We start from the raw sequence: 17,582 nt of genomic DNA, 5'->3' as shown, positions 1-17,582 counted from the left end.
TTTGGAAGTAGCTGAGATTAAGCTCGTTGAATTTCATTCTATACTCATTTAACAATAGAAAGAAGTGAAGACAATAATGAGATCCTTTAGATAATTCTAAAAGTTACATAGCCATTGCAGAGTAGAACAAGATTGGGAAAGGTTTCTCACAAATTCCACAGATTAATGCCCTCATGGGATTGGATGTATGACTACTTTTCCAGTGGCTCGGCTGCTTTCAACATATGCGAAGGCCTCTACGACTTGAGAGAATGGAAACGGTCCTTTTGGGTCGACAATCGGCTTGACCTTCCCACTTTCTAGATAGGGGTTCAGTTTCTTTAGAACAGCTCCATCTGAAGTAACCACAAATCTGAAACCAGGTGGTGTCACCGCACCGGTCAGCGCTACGACGCTGCCACCTTCTTTCACTACCTTCACTGCCTTATCACACTGCCCTGTCATTTTAGAAACAGAATCTCAGAATATGATATCAATATGGGAAAAATTCCAAGATTAGTATATGATACAAATCCTCACCAATTGCATCGTAGACTACGTCAAACTTTTCGGGTAAATCTTCAATGTTCTCCTTGGTATAGTCAATGGCTAAATCCACACCCAAACTTTTTAAAAACTCTAACTTCCCAGTGCTAGCAGTGGCTGCAACTTTTGAAGCTCCAAATACATTTTTTGCTAACTGAAGCAGAAACACAGCAGAGAGGTAGGTTATAGAGAGTTATTTCATGCTTGGTGTAGTGATCTTAAACGTTTCAAAATCCCTCGTGTTAGGCATAAAATCACTCCACACTCGAAATTAGTTTAATATTTAATTTTAGGCATTTAAATGCAGTATAAATCATTAAAAGCAAACATGCTCTCAATTATTGATGGTAAAGTGAGACAAATGACCTGAATGACTAGGCTACCAACTCCTCCAGCACCGTTGAGAACGAGGATTGATTTGCCAGCAGAGAAGTTGGTTTTTTCAAGGCCTTCATAGGCTGTTTCAATGGCAAGAGGCAATCCAGCGGCTTGAATAAAATCAATATTCTTGGGTTTTAAGGCTAACAATTTCTCTTCTACGGCTGTGTACTCTGCAAGAGAACCGAACTGTTTGGGGCCATCGAGAGCCTTCTCGTTGATGTTGCCGTATACTTCGTCCCCTTCTTTAAGCTCCTTTACCTGACTTCCCACCTTCACCACCACACCTGCTACATCATATCCTGGAACTGTCTGCACATAATCCGATTACATCCTTATTTAATGTCATAGCTAGGCATGATCAAAACTCGTTTAAAATTGAATCTTCGACATTCTGTCTACCATTTGTAACATTCAATCCTTTTTTTTTTGGTTAAAAAACACTTATGGTTCCTACTCTTATGATGAAAAGTAACAATTAAACGTTTGTACTCTCAATTTTCTAATAATTTAATCTTTTAAACTTTACTACATTACAAACTTTGGTTTGTACCAATATAGTTACTGTACTCTTAGTTTTGAAACAATTTAGTTAACTCTAATATATAACAATTTAGTCACTTTTGAATTTTGTAAAAATTTCGTTCTTAATATTAAAAAAATTAAAATTAAAGGTCAATGTTATTTCTTTTAATGAGGTAGATTTTATATTTTGGAAAAATTAAGACACTTTAAACTTTAACACTTTAAACTTCATTATAAATTTTAAAATACAAGAATTAGGTTGTTGCATGGATTTATGGACTAAACTGTCATAAAAGTACAAATACTAAATCGTTACAAACTATAAGACTAAATTATTACTTGTATAAAGGATCATGACTAAGCGTGATTTCTAACCTAAATTTTTCTAATTCTAACTACAGAGAAAAATATACTTCTCTTTCAAGATAACTTAGTTTTAATGTATAACAACGTAGTCTAGTAAATTACCATTGTGCTAACCTAACGTCAAATATATATAGACACACATGTTTTAAATTAAAGTTCAATCAGAATTTAGTTTAACCTTCGGTATGCACTCCCTAAAGAAAACTCCACCTTTCATGGTTTCTTACTCGACAAGATAAGATACCCTCCAACATAACCTTTACTATTTATATCCCTCTGTTCTGTTCTGTGAGTTTAGAGATCCAACATTTCTAGATAGAAATATATTTATTTTTTATTACAACTAAAATAGCCATGCCTTGTGAAAGAAAAAAAAAACAAAGCATTTAATAAGATCGTCGATTGATTGGTGAATTGGGGTCTAAATTTTGCATCTCTGATATAGAATTTGAGCTATTATTACAATTTCTCTCAAGCATGTAAAAATCTATTAATCATATCGTGGTGTCTTCTTGAAATAATTGTTCCATTTGAAGGGTAGAAGAACTAAAATAATTTTTGTAACGTAATGGACTAAAGAACAAAGGTAATTTTAAAGAACTCGACTTAAAGGTAAGTAAATGTGATTGATAGAGTAGTGATTTAAGAAAAAATAGAATTAAGTTTAATTTTTAATGCATATGTCCCTCTAAATCTCCTCGTCTCCTTTAAACTAAATATAAATACCAAAGTAATCATTTTCTTCCATTCGTAACTTTCTTCTTTAGATTTTTCTTCATAATGCTAACCACAATTTCAAAAGCTATACTCAATTTAAGAGTTAACTTAATTTTTTGAAACATAAAATTCTATCCCATGGTGAATTCGAGGTCAAAATACCATAAATCCATGTACATTTTAATCCCAATATTATTAAAACTTCAATTCTTAGTTCCTATATTTTTTAATAATATTATATTTAGTCTTCCTAAATTAATTCTTATCGGAATTTGCTAGATTTGATAGAAACAAAATATAAGAACTAAACGAGTGGAAGAAGAATGTTACCGGAAGAGGAGAATCAGTGGCCTTGAACTTCCCGAGCATCCGTTTACCATCGACGGGGTTAAGCGCCGCCGCAACGACCTTAATCAGAACCTGATCCTCCTTCACTTCAGGCACCGATACACTGGTATCAAATTTCAAAACATCGACGCCTCCATACTCACCGTAAACCCACGCCTTCATTTCCGACGGCACCGAAGCCACTTCCGACGTCACAACGGAAGCAGGGGCCGACTGCGAATTGGCGAACACTCTGAGACGAATGCGAGAAGAAGCCGGAGAGTATCCGATCGTCTTCCGGTTACTTTGCCGGAGAGATAGGGAAAAAGGAGGGCAAAATTTGGAAGAGATAGAGTGGTAATGAGATTTGAGTTGCGAAGGTGTGGATGCGAGAATCGCTGCCATTGTTCTTCGCTTCACTGTTAATTGTGTCTACGGCTTATCTCGTTGGCGCTAATTCGTACGAATTGGGTATTCGTTACGATGCGGTCTGTACCACCAATTGTTTCCTGTCCCACCAGTAGAGTGTTCTAGATTGTTGAGCCGAAGGGATACACACATGTCAGCCTTGAGTTTCAATGTCTACATCAATAATGGGCCGTGAGCCTCCAAACATTGGGCTTTTATACCAAATCCATGGACTTGAAGCAGGCCGGGACCCAGTTTGGTCCAATATCAATACTACGGTGAATTGGCTTGAATTCTTCATATTTCCATAAAATAATAAATAACAATAATAAGAAAATGGTACAAATCGAGTAGATTCGTACATTAGTTATAATAAGGTTGTAATATATGAAAATTGACGAATACATGTAGTGCTTGTCGCTTAGACTTTTATGGTTAACTTGGATAAGAGTTTTAAGAGTGTTGTAATCGATATATATTTATATATTCGATAGTTGATTTAAGATCTATTGTTTTTCTCTATTAACCGTAGAAAAGTTGAATTGGAGTAACCAAAAAACTTCAAGATAATGGCATGTTTATGGAGATAAAAGGTTCATCTTGACTTCGACCTTCCTAAATGAAGTCAATGTGAGCAATTTTGGCTTTTCATCTAATTTTATTTTCTTCCACGTCCAATTACTTAGGGTTTTATGTTGTAAGGTGGGAGGTTGAGTTCGTTTTTGTTTTCATTTATTTTTGTGTTTTTAACTTTCTTTTACTCCAAAAATTGAGGGAAAAAAATAATTGAAAAGAATAATTATATTTTTTGGTTATATTTTATAAATAATTTTTATATTTATATATTTTTTTAAAATAACTATGATTAAATTGGAAATGATAATTTAATCTTTCTTTTTTCTTTTTTCTTTTTTAACTCTTTCTGAAGAATAGAGAAATGAAGGAGAGATTTAGTTTTTCAAATTTTGATTTGATCTCATCTCGCAACACTAAAACCCTAGCATCAGGTAATTGAATTTCTTCTACTGGGATTCCTTGTCTCTTCTTCTGATTCATCTTTTCTTTCATCGATTTGTCGGTTAAAGTTCGACCTTTGAATCTCTTCATTAGCTACAGAAGAAGGGGCATAGAAGAAGGTTTGCTTTGGTAGGGAAGAAATTGGGAAACTGCCTTAGGGTTTAAAGAAATAGTAGTACTATACATTTTTTGTTCATTCAATTCCAGGAAGATTTGGTTTGAGTTGTGGAAGGAAGTCAATTCGGCTTCGAATCGTTCCAGAGTATAAATCAGCGTTTTTCTCTGTGTTTCGCTGTTCTAACTTCGTGGCAGTACAGTTATGGATCTTCTCCAGTCATATACAGATCAAAACGACGATGACGGAAGCCCTAAACAGCTTACATCTTCACCAGAAGCGTCTCCGCCTCGCCTTATCCCCTCCAAAACCTCGGCGCCTAAGGTTGATGATACAATGTTAGCCCTCACGGTGGCTAATGCCAACCAAACCCTCTCGAAGCCGATAGACCCAACTCAGCATCTTGTTGCGTTCAACCCCACTTACGATCAACTATGGGCGCCCATTTATGGCCCATCTCATCCCTATGCCAAGGATGGAATTGCACAGGGAATGCGGAACCACAAGCTAGGGTTCGTGGAGAATGCGTCCATTGAACCATTTGTTTTCGATGAGCAGTACAACACGTTCCATAAATATGGATATGCTGCTGACCCATCAGCTTCTGCTGGAAACAATTACATTGGGGATATGGAGGCTTTGCAGAAGAATGATGCCATTTCCGTGTATAACATTCCACAGCATGAGCAAAAGAAGCGGAAGATTGAGAAAAAGAAAGAAATGAGTGAGAATGAAGATATGGAAGAGGAGGTGAACCCGGCTGAAGTTGATAATCCAGCTTCTGATGTGTGGTTGATGAAGAATAGGAAGAGTCCATGGTCTGGAAAGAAGGAAGGTCTGCAAACCGAGCTAACTGAAGAGCAGAAGAAATATGCAGAAGAGTATGCAAAGAAGAAAGGTGAAGAGAAAGGTGGTGAGAAGGGAGAAGTTACGGCGGATAAGAGTACTTTTCATGGTAAAGAGGAGAGGGACTACCAGGGTAGATCTTGGATTGCACCTCCAAAGGATGCCAAGGCCACGAATGATCATTGTTATATACCGAAAAGATTGGTGCATACATGGAGCGGGCACACAAAGGGTGTATCTGCTATTAGATTCTTCCCTAAACATGGCCATTTAATTCTTTCAGCTGGTATGGACACCAAAGTGAAGATATGGGATGTGTTCAATTCTGGTAAATGTATGAGAACCTACATGGGTCACTCTCAAGCGGTTCGGGACATTTCATTTTGTAATGATGGATCTAAGTTTTTGACTGCCGGATATGATAAAAAGATCAAGTATTGGGATACAGAAACAGGGCAAGTGATATCAACCTTCTCTACCGGGAAAATTCCTTATGTAGTTAAGCTTAATCCTGATGATGATAAGCAGAATATCTTGCTGGCAGGGATGAGTGATAAGAAAATCGTTCAATGGGATATGAACACAGGACAGATTACACAAGAGTATGATCAACATTTAGGAGCAGTGAATACCATTACGTTTGTAGACAATAATAGGAGGTTTGTTACATCGAGCGATGACAAGTCTCTCCGTGTTTGGGAATTTGGAATTCCTGTTGTTATTAAGTATATTAGTGAGCCTCACATGCATTCCATGCCCTCTATTTCAGTACATCCCAATACGAATTGGCTTGCAGCACAGAGTTTAGACAATCAAATTCTTATTTATAGCACTAGGGAGAGATTTCAGCTAAACAAGAAGAAGAGGTTTGCTGGGCACATTGTGGCAGGATATGCTTGTCAGGTTAATTTTTCTCCAGATGGACGTTTTGTTATGTCGGGTGATGGTGAGGGTAAATGCTGGTTTTGGGACTGGAAAACCTGCAAGGTATTCAGAACTCTCAAGTGTCACGAGGGTGTATGCATTGGGTGTGAGTGGCATCCATTGGAGCAAAGTAAAGTAGCAACTTGCGGATGGGATGGACTGATAAAGTATTGGTAAGTAAATCCCTTTACCTTGGTCTGATACTTTTTAATATTTTGCTTTAAACATTTAATAGGCTATGCTAATTCATGTTTCTTTTACCCTTCAGCATGATATATTTCTTTTAGAGATAGTTCAGCAGTGAGGGTCAACTATCTCGGGGTTTTGTTGATATGTGGTGTTCTTTATGACTCTTTGTATGTATTAGTATCTGGATGCAACTTTAGTTACTTTCTTGCATGTTACATCTTGTTAATTAGACTATGACCCAAAACAACTGGCTTAAAGATTTCAGCTATTTTCTGTTGTTTATATGAACCCTTAGCCGTCATAGGACTAAATATGAACTATTCTTTGGAGGTTGCTGACAGCCTACGTTTTCCTGTTAGCGAATTCATTGTTCATAGTATCTGTTGATGACCTCACATTATGTCGCGAAAGCCTTCATGTCTTTTTGGTATTGCAAAAGCGGGAACCTAAAGATGTTTCCCGCTTTGTGGGCTTGAGTATTGACCAAAACCGGTTTTGCCAATATCTTTTAGTTAGTCGTCACAATTGTGTTCTTGTGCACTAAAATTCGTTCTGTTATTTCACATTTGTGAATCTGTGTAGCTGAAGGTAGGGGACCATTGTGGTTGGTTTTTTTAATCAATTTAAATATCCATGGCCATTATTACATATAATCTATTTGTAATGTATCAGCCACTGTGCACTCATGGTCATGTGGTATGCAATTGGTCCTCATCGTTATGTTGGTGACGAACAATGCATCTTAACTAATCAGTTTCCATTGTTATTGTTGTGTTGTTGACGAACAATGCCTCTTTACTATTTGATTGGCTTGTGGTGTTTGAATGAGACTTTTGGGCAGAGGAACTTCATCTTTTGGGGATGGGATTAGTTGTGTGGAATGATCGTTTTTCTGCTCTTGCCATTTTATACTGCAGAAAATTAAATTGATGTTTGTGGAATGCAGGGACTAGATTTAAGGCTGAGATCATCTTTGAAAGCCACGAGGACAAGGAAATTTCTGGGTGAAAATCTGCCCTTAAAAAGAATGAGTGTATCTTAACTCGAATTTCGTGTTAGATCAAATCACCTTAGTTTAGTTGTCCCAATGCCATTGTACTGTTAGTTTCTTACATTTTTGTATACTGAATTAATACAACATTACTTCGTTCAACTTTATGGTGTAGTTCATTTTCCCTTCTTTTAGAAATCGAATTGAACAATTCACTTGTGTAATATCGTTACTCACGAAAAAGAAAAAAAAAACAAGATTTGATTTGATTGGGCATATGGTTTGAGAATTATAGATTTGAAGTTTGATTTTGCGTGGAAACGCTGTTAAAGTTCAGTTGAATTTAAAAAATAAAAAGAGAACTCAATTCAAATTAATTTCAAGACATTAATATAATGAACTGATTTTGTAACTTATTGTGATAATTAACTGCAATTCTTATAAATCGAAGACTTTATATAAGTTGAATTTAACTCACTTTTTAAGAAAGTTATAATATACTTTTTGAAAATGTATAGTGAAGAAATCAATGAACTGTGTGCTTCAATAACTTCAAATACGTCATTGCCAGTATTTGAATGTAAATTACGCTTACTCATCCGATAATGAATCATAGAACCCATAACTAAAACCATAATCTCAATAATCTGTAATCTGATTGCAGATGAATTCTATGAATTCTGACTAAATAATCTACATGAATAATCTCACAAATTTGAAAGATACATAAAGAAATGCCCTCGTGTTCAAGGTATATGTATATGAAATGTCAAGGGGACTGGCTGTTCTCCCCAAATATACAAACCTTACGTCAAACAAAGGAATAGACATTACCCATTCCACCCCTAAATCCTATTTAACCTGTAATCACATCAACGCCGCAACCCATCTGTCTGAAGCTACTGATACAATCGGAAGCAGTAATTTCCTTCCAAGACCACAAAGTTGGCACTACGAGGGTGCTTGGAAAAGAACCAAATGCCATCGATAGGTGAAACACACAAACACGAAACTCTATTCATGTTTTGAGACTTATTTTAAAATAGTTAAAATCCCTTTAAAACACAAATTTAATCATTTAAAATAATTTTTAGAAGTACAAAATCAAACAATAAATTGTCTCTGAACGATTAAAGACGGTGATTTTAAATGCAAGAAATTATTTTAATCCTTTCATAAGTTCAAGGACAAAGGTTGTGTACATTCCATTTAACCAACAGCACTTTTTACTGGATAAAAATATGTTTAACAGGCATATCATCCAAGAAGGCTCGGACTGGGAGCAGTCTAACTAACAATATCCTATGAACAGATTTACTCCAAGTCCACTATACGCCTAACCTTTGGGTTTGTTCCTCACGTCCTTAGAAATCAAATCAAGTGATGAGCTTTTTTTAGCTCGTCTAATTTGATTTCTTAGTGTTATGATGTGACCCTAACAACCCACCATGTAATTTCAACTTATTGCAGACACTTGTGAGGCTTTACATTTCTGAATTTGTTGAAAAAAAAATCATACCTAAAATCGGTTGGTTGATAGGACGGCAACAGGGTGATTGCTTTAACTTCACTAGCCAAGGACAATAGAGGATGGTATAGCCCAATCCCAAGTGAACTATTTCTTGAACCATACAAAAAACCTGCCAATTCATTGTTTTGGAGCGTGGTCGGAGGAAGAGCTCCCCACAGGATCTGGCAGACATCGCTTTTTCTCATTTTGGAACTCTACTTTAAGCAAACATCTTATCTTCGTCCTCAAGCTGGAAGCTTCTTGGGGTTTGAACCACCGCTTGCCAAACTGAGAAAATTCATGAGCAAAACACCGCGTCAAGTCAGGATACATTTAATGAGATAAAATCAATTCACAGTCATAGTTACCATATCTAAGTCCTTCCTTTTTAGCCTATCAGGAGCCTCTTCGATGAAGCGCTCTATGAAGTATAGAACGAAGAGACCACAATCACAATCGTTCTTTTGCTGAGGAACCTGGTGGTGGGCAATCATTAAATGAGAAGGCAAAATTCCAAATCTACGATACAATAAACTTGATTCTAAATTGCTGAGATCATGAAGAAAAGTTTAAGAGCTAGTGATTTTAACATCTAGTAGAGTTTCTTACACAGTTACACTGCCAATTTTTAGCAACATTATTTTGGGTTGTAAATGACTTACTAATCCATTGTTCGATCCAAACATTTTTCTTTAACATGAAAGAAACTTCTAATTGATATATGAAAAGGTGTTCAATAAAACATTTGAATACTATTTTCTGTTGATTCTCCTCAATTTCTGGTTCCCATAGGTCTACATGATACGCATGGAACATTAATAAATCTGGATAATTTCTACCATCTGCAAGTATACGAAATACACCGAAAATATAACTAATAAGAGTAAGAAGACTACCTCGATTATTTTCTCTTCAATTCTTCGAGAGATGTTTTTCCATAGTCTATACGGCATTGGAAGATCTGAATCAGCAACTTCTCGATCCAAGTAGCACCATTCCTCTTTTACAAAACTACAGATAACCATTTATGAAATTAGAACTTACTGTTTTCTGAAGAACGTCATATCGGTATATTTAAAAGAAGCAATTGTTGTAGAAAGAAAAAAAAGTAATTTGTTGAAGGAATTTTAATTGTTGTCATTAAGGGACTGACACACCTTTTAATGTTATCAAAAATTGATCTGCTAGAGTGTAGTCTTAGTGAATCCAAATGAAGTATAATGGGTCTCGATTCATCATCCTTCTGTGGAAAACATATAATCACCAAACTCCAGTGGAGACTGAACACATTACAAACCAAAATAAATAGCACAATCAACCATCAACATGATGATATTCTTCTAAGAATAACTTGCACGATAAGAGCTTACTCCTCGTGGATTGGAATCAGTATATATGCTTTCTGAAATATATTAACGCCTTTCCACCACCTTCTGAACTTGACAAAAAAATTATCTCTGTCCTTCCCCTTAACATGTCAAAACATTCAAAGTCAAGAAAAACTTGCCGGAAGAAATACTTTAGTACAGCAAAACTATACAAGAATATGTGATGGCACTTGCGCAAATGGAAATACATGTTGAAAAAACAAAGAAACTAAAAACTTTTGAACTTGAACTTGAATTACGCCATTGGAAGGAAAAAAATCAAATGGTATCAAATACTTCTGAACTTGAAGTATGCCATTGGAAGGAAAAAAATCAAGGTCAAGCTAGTTGCTAGACTATCGTAGCTTTGATAACAACTAATGATATTCGGAATAAGGAACAAGATAGTGATCAACTGATCATAAAACTTCTAAATTGTTATTGATAATCAGAAGGACAGTGGTATATATAGCCAACCGTGAACAGAAAAGTTTACATAACAGCTAAATAGCAACTTAATAGGAGTATTGAAACATCCTCGAGAACCGTGTATACCTTGTTTGACACAGCCTCCTTTAGCTTTTCATAAAAATAGGTATTGAAAAAGTGATAATTGCATGTCACCTTATTTGCGGGAAGTGCTCGTTGTTGTAAATACCTGCATAAGAAGAAAAGTTGGGGGCAGATGGGAAATGAAATCCTGCATATATAACAACCAAATAAAAATACTACTACTACTAGCCCCCCCCCCCCCCCCCCCCCCCGCCCCCCCCCCCAAAAAAAAAAAAACCCCTAAAGTCAACTAAAATTTAAATCAATTGGCAGCAAAACGATTTAACTCCATCGCAAGAAAGGGTGTATTCCATACTAAAAATTCAAAATCAGACAAGAAGACAATTGAAAACGAAAAATCAAAGTCAGGCCATTAGAGAGAGGGAGAAAGCCCTTTTAAACATCAGTTTAAGTTCCAGCTAAAACAACAAAACATTTTTTAAAAGGAAAAAGAAACTAACCCACGATTATTTTGTGAGAACAGTCTATCTTGCCATATCAAAAGGACATAGAGGACAAGAAAACATTTTGGAGTACAACGAGTCACATCAAGTACATCTGATCTAATTGCTTCCATAAGTCCAAATAGTGCTATACTAACCGAATATAAAAGTTCATGATCGTTGAAGTCAAATAACCCTCTGGATCAAGACACTTAATGTCCTCAAAACAAATTTCAACGGATTCTGGATCATCCCTGTCAACAGTTAGCAGAATATATAATAATGATAATCGAAGAAAAACACTTTTACAGAGAAGCACAGGTTCAAAGAGAAAATACTTGAGCATTAATAATACGGAGAAGTACTGTATACCTCGACGGGTAGTAGATTTTGGCCTCTTTCATGCTGAAAAGTTTCAACAAAATGTAAATCAAAGCTTGAATTGAAAAGTTGTCCAAGCGAATCTGCTTTCAATGGATTCAAGAAATAAGTACATCAAATTTACCATTTGTCATCGTGTTTGGGTATTTTCATTGCTAAAGCTTCCTCCTCATCAACAACTACAATGGTCTGCCGCTGTTAAATAAAGCAAATATCATAAAGAACAGAGTCACAGACCAAACATAACTGTCAACATAAGGGCAGCATAAATGCCACAAAACAAATGCTACCACAAAAGAGAAAGATAAAAGCACCCACTACGCTCTATGCCAAACTATTGTGTTGAGATGGTAAGACTAACTTAACAAGGGATACTACATCTTGCCTTTTGTATCAAAGCCACAAGAATGAAAAATAGAAACATAACAAAAGGTAATATTCAAAACATACCTTTTGAGGCATCGGAGTATCTGAATGCTGAACTTCAGAATCATCCTTCCTGCAAAGAAGGGGCCAAAATAACGTAAACATGTGAACAGTGGAATGCAATCAGAAAAGATTGACTGAGAATTTATACGAGGTTATTCAATTATTTAGGTCAACTCGTAAGTCATTCACTTTCTTCATTTTACATTATTATCGTTATTTTATTTTTATTTTTTTCTTATGGAGACACTTTCTTCAATTCTTTAGTGAAATTTCTTTGCAGGATTTAAGTAACTTTACATCGCTACAATCTTACAGAGGATATAGGTGTTTTTTTATAAGAAGCTCCAAAAGTTTTGTTGATTAACTTGTATAATTTTGGTAAATTTTAATTGTTTCCATGTTTTTTTTTCTTTTTTTGGCAAATATCCATTGACATCTTCTGAAGTTCAAGACATGAATATTCATCAATATTGACATCTAAGTCCTTAATTCAAGTTAATTGCATGCTAGCGATAACATACAATTTAAGCTAATATATATGCAAGGATAAAATAATGAAACAAACAAAGAACGTAACAAATCTACACGTCCAACCACCTCAAATGTCATAGCTAATTCTTGTATTGGATAGATTTGTACAGTTTACTAGGTAAGAAATGAAAACTGCCCTCTCAAAGCAGCTTCCTGTATCAACATCACAGCGGCATTGAGATAACGTGGGAAAATTTTTAAAAAGTAGTCCAAAGGTGGTTAAGTAGAGCTTACTTCCCAAAACACTCAGGCTGCCATTCACTGACATGAAAATCAATATGATCGGAACGTTTACTACTTTGGGCAGCAACTGAAGAAACTTTTTGATGTACATCAGTAGAAAGACTGTTGACACATTTGAATGGCTGCTGTCTGGATGATGTTTGACCCTTCTGTTTTACTTTTGGTGATAACTTGCCATTAGATCTTTGTCTCCGATTATCACAGTGTCCCAAAATCGAAAGCTCTTCACCAAAGGCACTATTATTCCGTTCTGTCTGCTCAGATAATTTAAAATACAAACAAGAATTATGTTGAGGACTGAGGTAAATCAAACAGTTAAAGATATATTTTTTATGTAGAGGACTGAAGTAAATTGAAAAGTGACAGAAATTTATATGTAGCATAGTACTTTTTGTTCCAACTTCTGGTTAAAACGAGCAGTGAATGCACACACTGAATCAGCTGAAGATGAAGCAATCCTTTCCCTAGCTACGTAAGACATACATACAAAAAGATGTAAGCTAATATTGGGCATGATTAACTGACAAATTTTGAGTTCTGGATCTTTCTTGGTAGTTGATAATATAACTAAACTGTATGTAAGAAAGTACCATGATGATTTAAAAATTAGAAAAGTTGAGAAATTCTCTTACACTTCTCGTCAATAAGATCAAAGATCAGAATTGAATATTTATGCACGCAACTCATCTCCAGCAGAAAATTAATTTATCAGCTATAATTAAAAAATAAAAATAAAAAAGGCACTAAAACTACAAATATTCAAGAAAATAAAGCAGAAAAATATGTCCAATGCCAGTGGGGAAAAATCTAAATTGAACTCCCTTGTCCACTTCGGCTATCTAATCAAGATGTGATTCTAAAGATCTGAGTCTATTTCCATCATGATTTAATATCTTCCTTTTCATTAATTGCAAGTACATACTGTTCTTCAAAGATACCCTAATTGTGGGTGAAGTAGTTCAAACTAAAGGATTTCTACATTTCTTCTTATCAGTCGCCCTAACTTACTCTTTTCTCACTAAGAGCTGAGAAAGTTCAACCAAGTGAGTGATTGCACATCAAGTAAGGGCTGGCAAAAAATGAAGCCTTTCTACATTATATAGTTAGTTTGGCTTGGCTCCTTTTTATGGGCCATCTTTTATGTGCCCTTTTACATACAAATGGGTTGGCGATTTCTGATGGTGAAAAGAACATAAATAGTTCTTTTTTCCTTCCCACTTTTTTCTCTGAAGAAAGAGCTGTAACGTCTGTGCTTGAACTCATACTAGAGAGATTATATTGAGCATTACATGAATGAAAACATTCTACATTACAGATCAAGCACTCGACCACTCCAGATCCATCAAATTTTTCATTGAATTAAAAGTGCGGCAATACCATTCAATATATAATTTAGGGTTTTAAGGTCAGTACGGGAGCACAATAAGAATAAATCAAAAGGAGATTTTAGTCGCAGATTCAGAATCCTACCAACTATACTTGAGGTAGTTGGCTGAGAGAGATTTTCGCATCCAGTAGCTTCCTGAAAAATAAGAAAAGCAGGAGAAACTTAAGTTAGGACCGAGTTAGGATAGTAAAAAATCATATGAACTTATCTGCTTCTTGATATTTCTCACCAACATCGAGATAAATTTGCTTCAATAAAAGTTGACTTGCAATAGCAAGGTTCCAGTACTAGTCCATGTAGGTTGACAACATAATTATTAATCACCTTCAGGTTGGAAATGATAGCCACTTTTTCTCCCTAGCAAAGATTCCAGAGATGAGGTAAAAAATGGTGTGGTTACACCATCCCATCTCTTTTTCAAGATCATGGGTTCAAATATCGAGTCACGTTTGCATCTGTATTTGTTTTTAACAATGTAAAGGGATTCTAAGAGACAGGTAAACGAGGTTTTCAAACGAGCTGTTGGCCTTATAAATTATATCTGTTTATAAATAAGTTAGTGTTGTTGAGTAATGTGCCCAACTTGCAAAGCACCTTCTTGTAATCTGTGTCAACAAGAGTTTTTCGGTCTTCCATTAATAACAACCAATGTTGGCTCAAGCAACTACTCCAATACCAAAATGGTAGCCTATCAGACTATCATTCCCTTCGAGAAGTTTATCAAAAACATCTTTATTGTGAATCAAGATTATGAATAGAAGAGAGCAATTCTCTATAATAGAGATCTAGGAAATAAACTAAAGTATTAAAAACTTTTAAAAAACGTTAAAACCACCTCAAAATTCTCAGACTTGTCAAGCTAGTTAGGAGAGACAAGAAACTGATTAACACAGTAAAATGTACTTATAATTCCAGTGTGATTTTGGAAGCAGTCAAACAAAACCTCCACCAAACGGGAAGTTTTTCTCAACTCGTCCGTAGTTGGGAGGGTTTCTCTCCTTTAGTTATACCATTTGATCATGATAAAGAAAAGTTGTCGCAACATAGCCCTTTTATTTACGAACGACTAAAGTACTGACCAGTCAGAACAACAAAAATGAATTCCAAAAGGGCGAGTTCAACTCATATGAAACAGCAAAGTAAGTTCCGTGAAAATATTGATGATCAAACACGATTTATTAAGGAGAAGAAAAGCATGAGATTGATTAGATAATCAGCAGTAGAATGTAGGTCGGAACATACAAAATTTTCCCAAATGATGCACAAAATAAAAAACAGAATTGCCGATTTTTAAATTTTCCCAAGGAACCAAAGTTAACGAAGCACAGGGAATCAAAGCCTAACAACCGTAACAAAAAAAAAAAAAAAAAAAAACCTTTTCAATTCGACGGAGCTTTCTGGATTCCCTCTCTTCCTCTGCGAGTTCAATACATCGACGAAGCTTTTCCCCCTTATCTGGCAATCTGTAACAGGAGGTCTTCAACAAATTCGTCATTCTGCGAATCTTATCTTCCAGCTCCCCATCACTGAGCTTTAGGAGTTCTTCCCTGGAAGAATGCTCCCAATCGGAGTCCATTTTCGAGGTGGTGGTGGTAATGAGTAAATCAGGTATAGGGTCGTCGTCTTTACGGGCCCAAACTTTTCCCCAGTCAATCTTAAGAGGTGTGTTGGTGGGCTTCTCTTGCTCGATCACCATGTGTATGCATCTGGTGAAGCAGAAACTTAAGCTGTTATTTTCGTATCTCTTTCTCTCCCTCTCGGTCTCAGTTTAGCCTCTCTGTTCTCGACAACGCACCCTTTTACACAAAGTGGCGGCAGCGGCAGAACGACAAAACTTTCTCCTTTATTTCCAATTTCGTGGAATTAACTCTTTTTTTCATGACTATATAGAAAAATTTCAAAAATATCTTTCAAGAAAACCAAAATACATTTCTCGTTAGCTTTCGATAGAAAATTATTAGCCTTTCTCTTATACATTCAACTTTCAAGAGTTTCAAATATAAATATTTTTAATTTATTAAGAGTTCAAATAATTTTTCGTGACAAAAATAACTTTAAAGATAAAAGTTAAAAAAGTGTTATAATGATCGATTTGTTTTAATATTCTAAATTTATAAGACGACCAAATTCAAATAAAATGTATATACAAATATACATTCTTCATTTTTATCATATAAATGCTCTTGAAATAAAAAAAGCTACTAGCTTTCAATTTGATTAGTGTTTCACTTAAAATCCTTGGATAAGTTTTTGTTATCTTTCATCTTGTTCGAGTGTGTAACTTCATTTATTGTTTAAATTTGTGAAAGTTTATGAATATCTTTTTACACAAAATACATGATTTCATCTCAAAAAGAGTCACTGACAATGGAATTTTTAATTTGTTTTAGTGGGTGAAGAGCGTTTTTTTACCCAAAATATAATGTTTGTGGTCATTTTTTATAATTTAGTCCCTTTTTATTTTGTATGTTGTTTTCAAATAGACCGAACTTAATGACATTTAAAGTTCAATAAATGGTTCCCCTCTACCACAATCCAACATGGAACTAAAATACAATGGTAAAAAGGTACATTTTCTCGAGAGTCATCTCATTTTAGCTTTTAAATGCCCGTTCATGTAACATTAATTGTCGTCGCGTGTGCTTGTGAGTTCTATATATCTCGTTTGAAACTTATTCGATGTGAATCATCGACGAGTATGTCTAAAAACGGTAAGCTTACCTTTTCGCTTTTAAATGGCTTGAGAAGCTATATCTTTTGTCATTTTAATTTATTGTTTCTTCTCATTTTTATCCACAATAGCATGACTTTCAAAAAGTGTACTCAGCTTTTTCCATATTTGACTTCCTAATTCCTATCATCCTCATAGCATGTGTATTCAGACTTTATATGGCTTTAATTTTTTAACATGACAACTACAATAACATAGTTAGTTTGATTTTGGATGTGTTTAAGAGGACAACCATCCAAATTTTACTTAATTAGCCATAGTAACTTAATTTGTAATATTTTCTATGGTGAATCTCATATTTGTTAAAAATCAATTATCGTATAAAAAGGAAATAAGATAAAATAACAAATAAATACATTCAGTTTGATTCAATACGGTATTGTCTAAACATACCTAAAGATAAACGTGAAACAGAAGAAGGCAAAAACAAGACATTAATTAAATATGTAACTTTCGTTATTGTGTTAGCCATACACTTCACGTGTTTCTAGCAACTTGCATGGCATTATAGAACGATACAAGTATTGGATACCAATCTACAATGCACTAGAACGTCATTGTTGATGTTTCACACTGACATGATATATGATTCCTTGAACAATGTAATATTTCACACTGGATCAATTACCAATCCTTCATCCTCTTACTAATACTACTGAATGTTCTTATAGATCGTGGCA

At 35.1% G+C, this 17,582-nt stretch overlaps 3 protein-coding genes across 6 annotated transcripts; 1 reads left to right on the top strand and 2 right to left on the bottom strand.

Moving 5' to 3' along the window:
* Positions 1-12: 12 nt before the first annotated feature.
* On the bottom strand, positions 13-3,357 carry LOC103489010 (2-methylene-furan-3-one reductase). The gene is made up of 4 exons (XM_008447985.3): positions 2,842-3,357; positions 892-1,215; positions 520-679; positions 13-437 (listed from the first exon to the last, which is right to left on the bottom strand). Exons 1-4 carry the CDS (start codon positions 3,241-3,243, stop codon positions 172-174), a joined length of 1,152 nt encoding a protein of 383 aa, XP_008446207.2. The 5' UTR covers positions 3,244-3,357; the 3' UTR covers positions 13-171.
* A 634-nt stretch (positions 3,358-3,991) lies between these two features.
* Positions 3,992-7,490, top strand: LOC103489012 (uncharacterized). 2 transcript variants are annotated; one of them, XM_008447989.3, is made up of 2 exons: positions 3,992-6,321; positions 7,284-7,490. In XM_008447989.3, the coding sequence occupies exons 1-2, from the start codon at positions 4,583-4,585 to the stop codon at positions 7,288-7,290; spliced, it is 1,746 nt and encodes a 581-aa protein (XP_008446211.1). In that variant the 5' UTR covers positions 3,992-4,582; the 3' UTR covers positions 7,291-7,490. The 2 variants fall into 2 exon arrangements, with proteins under 2 accessions (XP_008446211.1, XP_008446212.1); XM_008447990.3 differs by lacking the exon at positions 7,284-7,490 and having other exon boundaries at positions 4,191-6,325.
* Positions 7,491-8,471: 981 nt separating this feature from the next.
* LOC103489013 (ubiquitin-like-specific protease 1D) lies at positions 8,472-16,014 on the bottom strand. 3 transcript variants are annotated; one of them, XM_008447991.3, is made up of 14 exons: positions 15,547-16,014; positions 14,255-14,306; positions 13,173-13,252; positions 12,776-13,038; positions 12,032-12,080; positions 11,706-11,776; positions 11,573-11,605; positions 11,359-11,454; positions 10,761-10,863; positions 10,209-10,306; positions 9,996-10,118; positions 9,735-9,849; positions 9,207-9,314; positions 8,472-9,126 (listed from the first exon to the last, which is right to left on the bottom strand). In XM_008447991.3, exons 1-14 carry the CDS (start codon positions 15,865-15,867, stop codon positions 8,977-8,979), a joined length of 1,662 nt encoding a protein of 553 aa, XP_008446213.2. In that variant the 5' UTR covers positions 15,868-16,014; the 3' UTR covers positions 8,472-8,976. The 3 variants fall into 3 exon arrangements, with proteins under 3 accessions (XP_008446213.2, XP_016900292.2, XP_016900291.2); XM_017044803.2 differs by having other exon boundaries at positions 13,173-13,248; positions 15,547-15,696; XM_017044802.2 differs by lacking the exon at positions 15,547-16,014 and adding an exon at positions 14,401-14,953.
* Between the last annotated feature and the right edge of the window lie 1,568 nt (positions 16,015-17,582).

This window comes from Cucumis melo, chromosome 10, assembly GCF_025177605.1.
Source record: "Cucumis melo cultivar AY chromosome 10, USDA_Cmelo_AY_1.0, whole genome shotgun sequence".
Lineage (NCBI taxonomy): Eukaryota > Viridiplantae > Streptophyta > Magnoliopsida > Cucurbitales > Cucurbitaceae > Cucumis > Cucumis melo.
Note: the sequence above shows the minus strand (reverse complement) of the source record. Positions and strands in the feature narration are given on the sequence as shown.

What these genes read in the sequence shown, in the direction of transcription:
- LOC103489010 (XM_008447985.3), bottom strand. Translation starts at nt 3,243, where the DNA reads ATGGCAGCGATTCTCGCATCCACACCTTCGCAACTCAAATCTCATTAC. An exon ending in CCACTGATTCTCCTCTTCCG is followed by an intron (nt 1,216 to 2,841) that starts GTAACATTCTTC and finishes GATTATGTGCAG; the next exon opens with ACAGTTCCAGGATATGATGT. An exon ending in TTGGTAGCCTAGTCATTCAG is followed by an intron (nt 680 to 891) that starts GTCATTTGTCTC and finishes TTTCTGCTTCAG; the next exon opens with TTAGCAAAAAATGTATTTGG.
- LOC103489012 (XM_008447989.3), top strand. Translation starts at nt 4,583, where the DNA reads ATGGATCTTCTCCAGTCATATACAGATCAAAACGACGATGACGGAAGC.
- LOC103489013 (XM_008447991.3), bottom strand. Translation starts at nt 15,867, where the DNA reads ATGGTGATCGAGCAAGAGAAGCCCACCAACACACCTCTTAAGATTGAC. An exon ending in ATCATGAACTTTTATATTCG is followed by an intron (nt 10,864 to 11,358) that starts GTTAGTATAGCA and finishes CTTCTTATGCAG; the next exon opens with GTATTTACAACAACGAGCAC. An exon ending in CTGATTCCAATCCACGAGGA is followed by an intron (nt 10,119 to 10,208) that starts GTAAGCTCTTAT and finishes TAATGTGTTCAG; the next exon opens with TCTCCACTGGAGTTTGGTGA.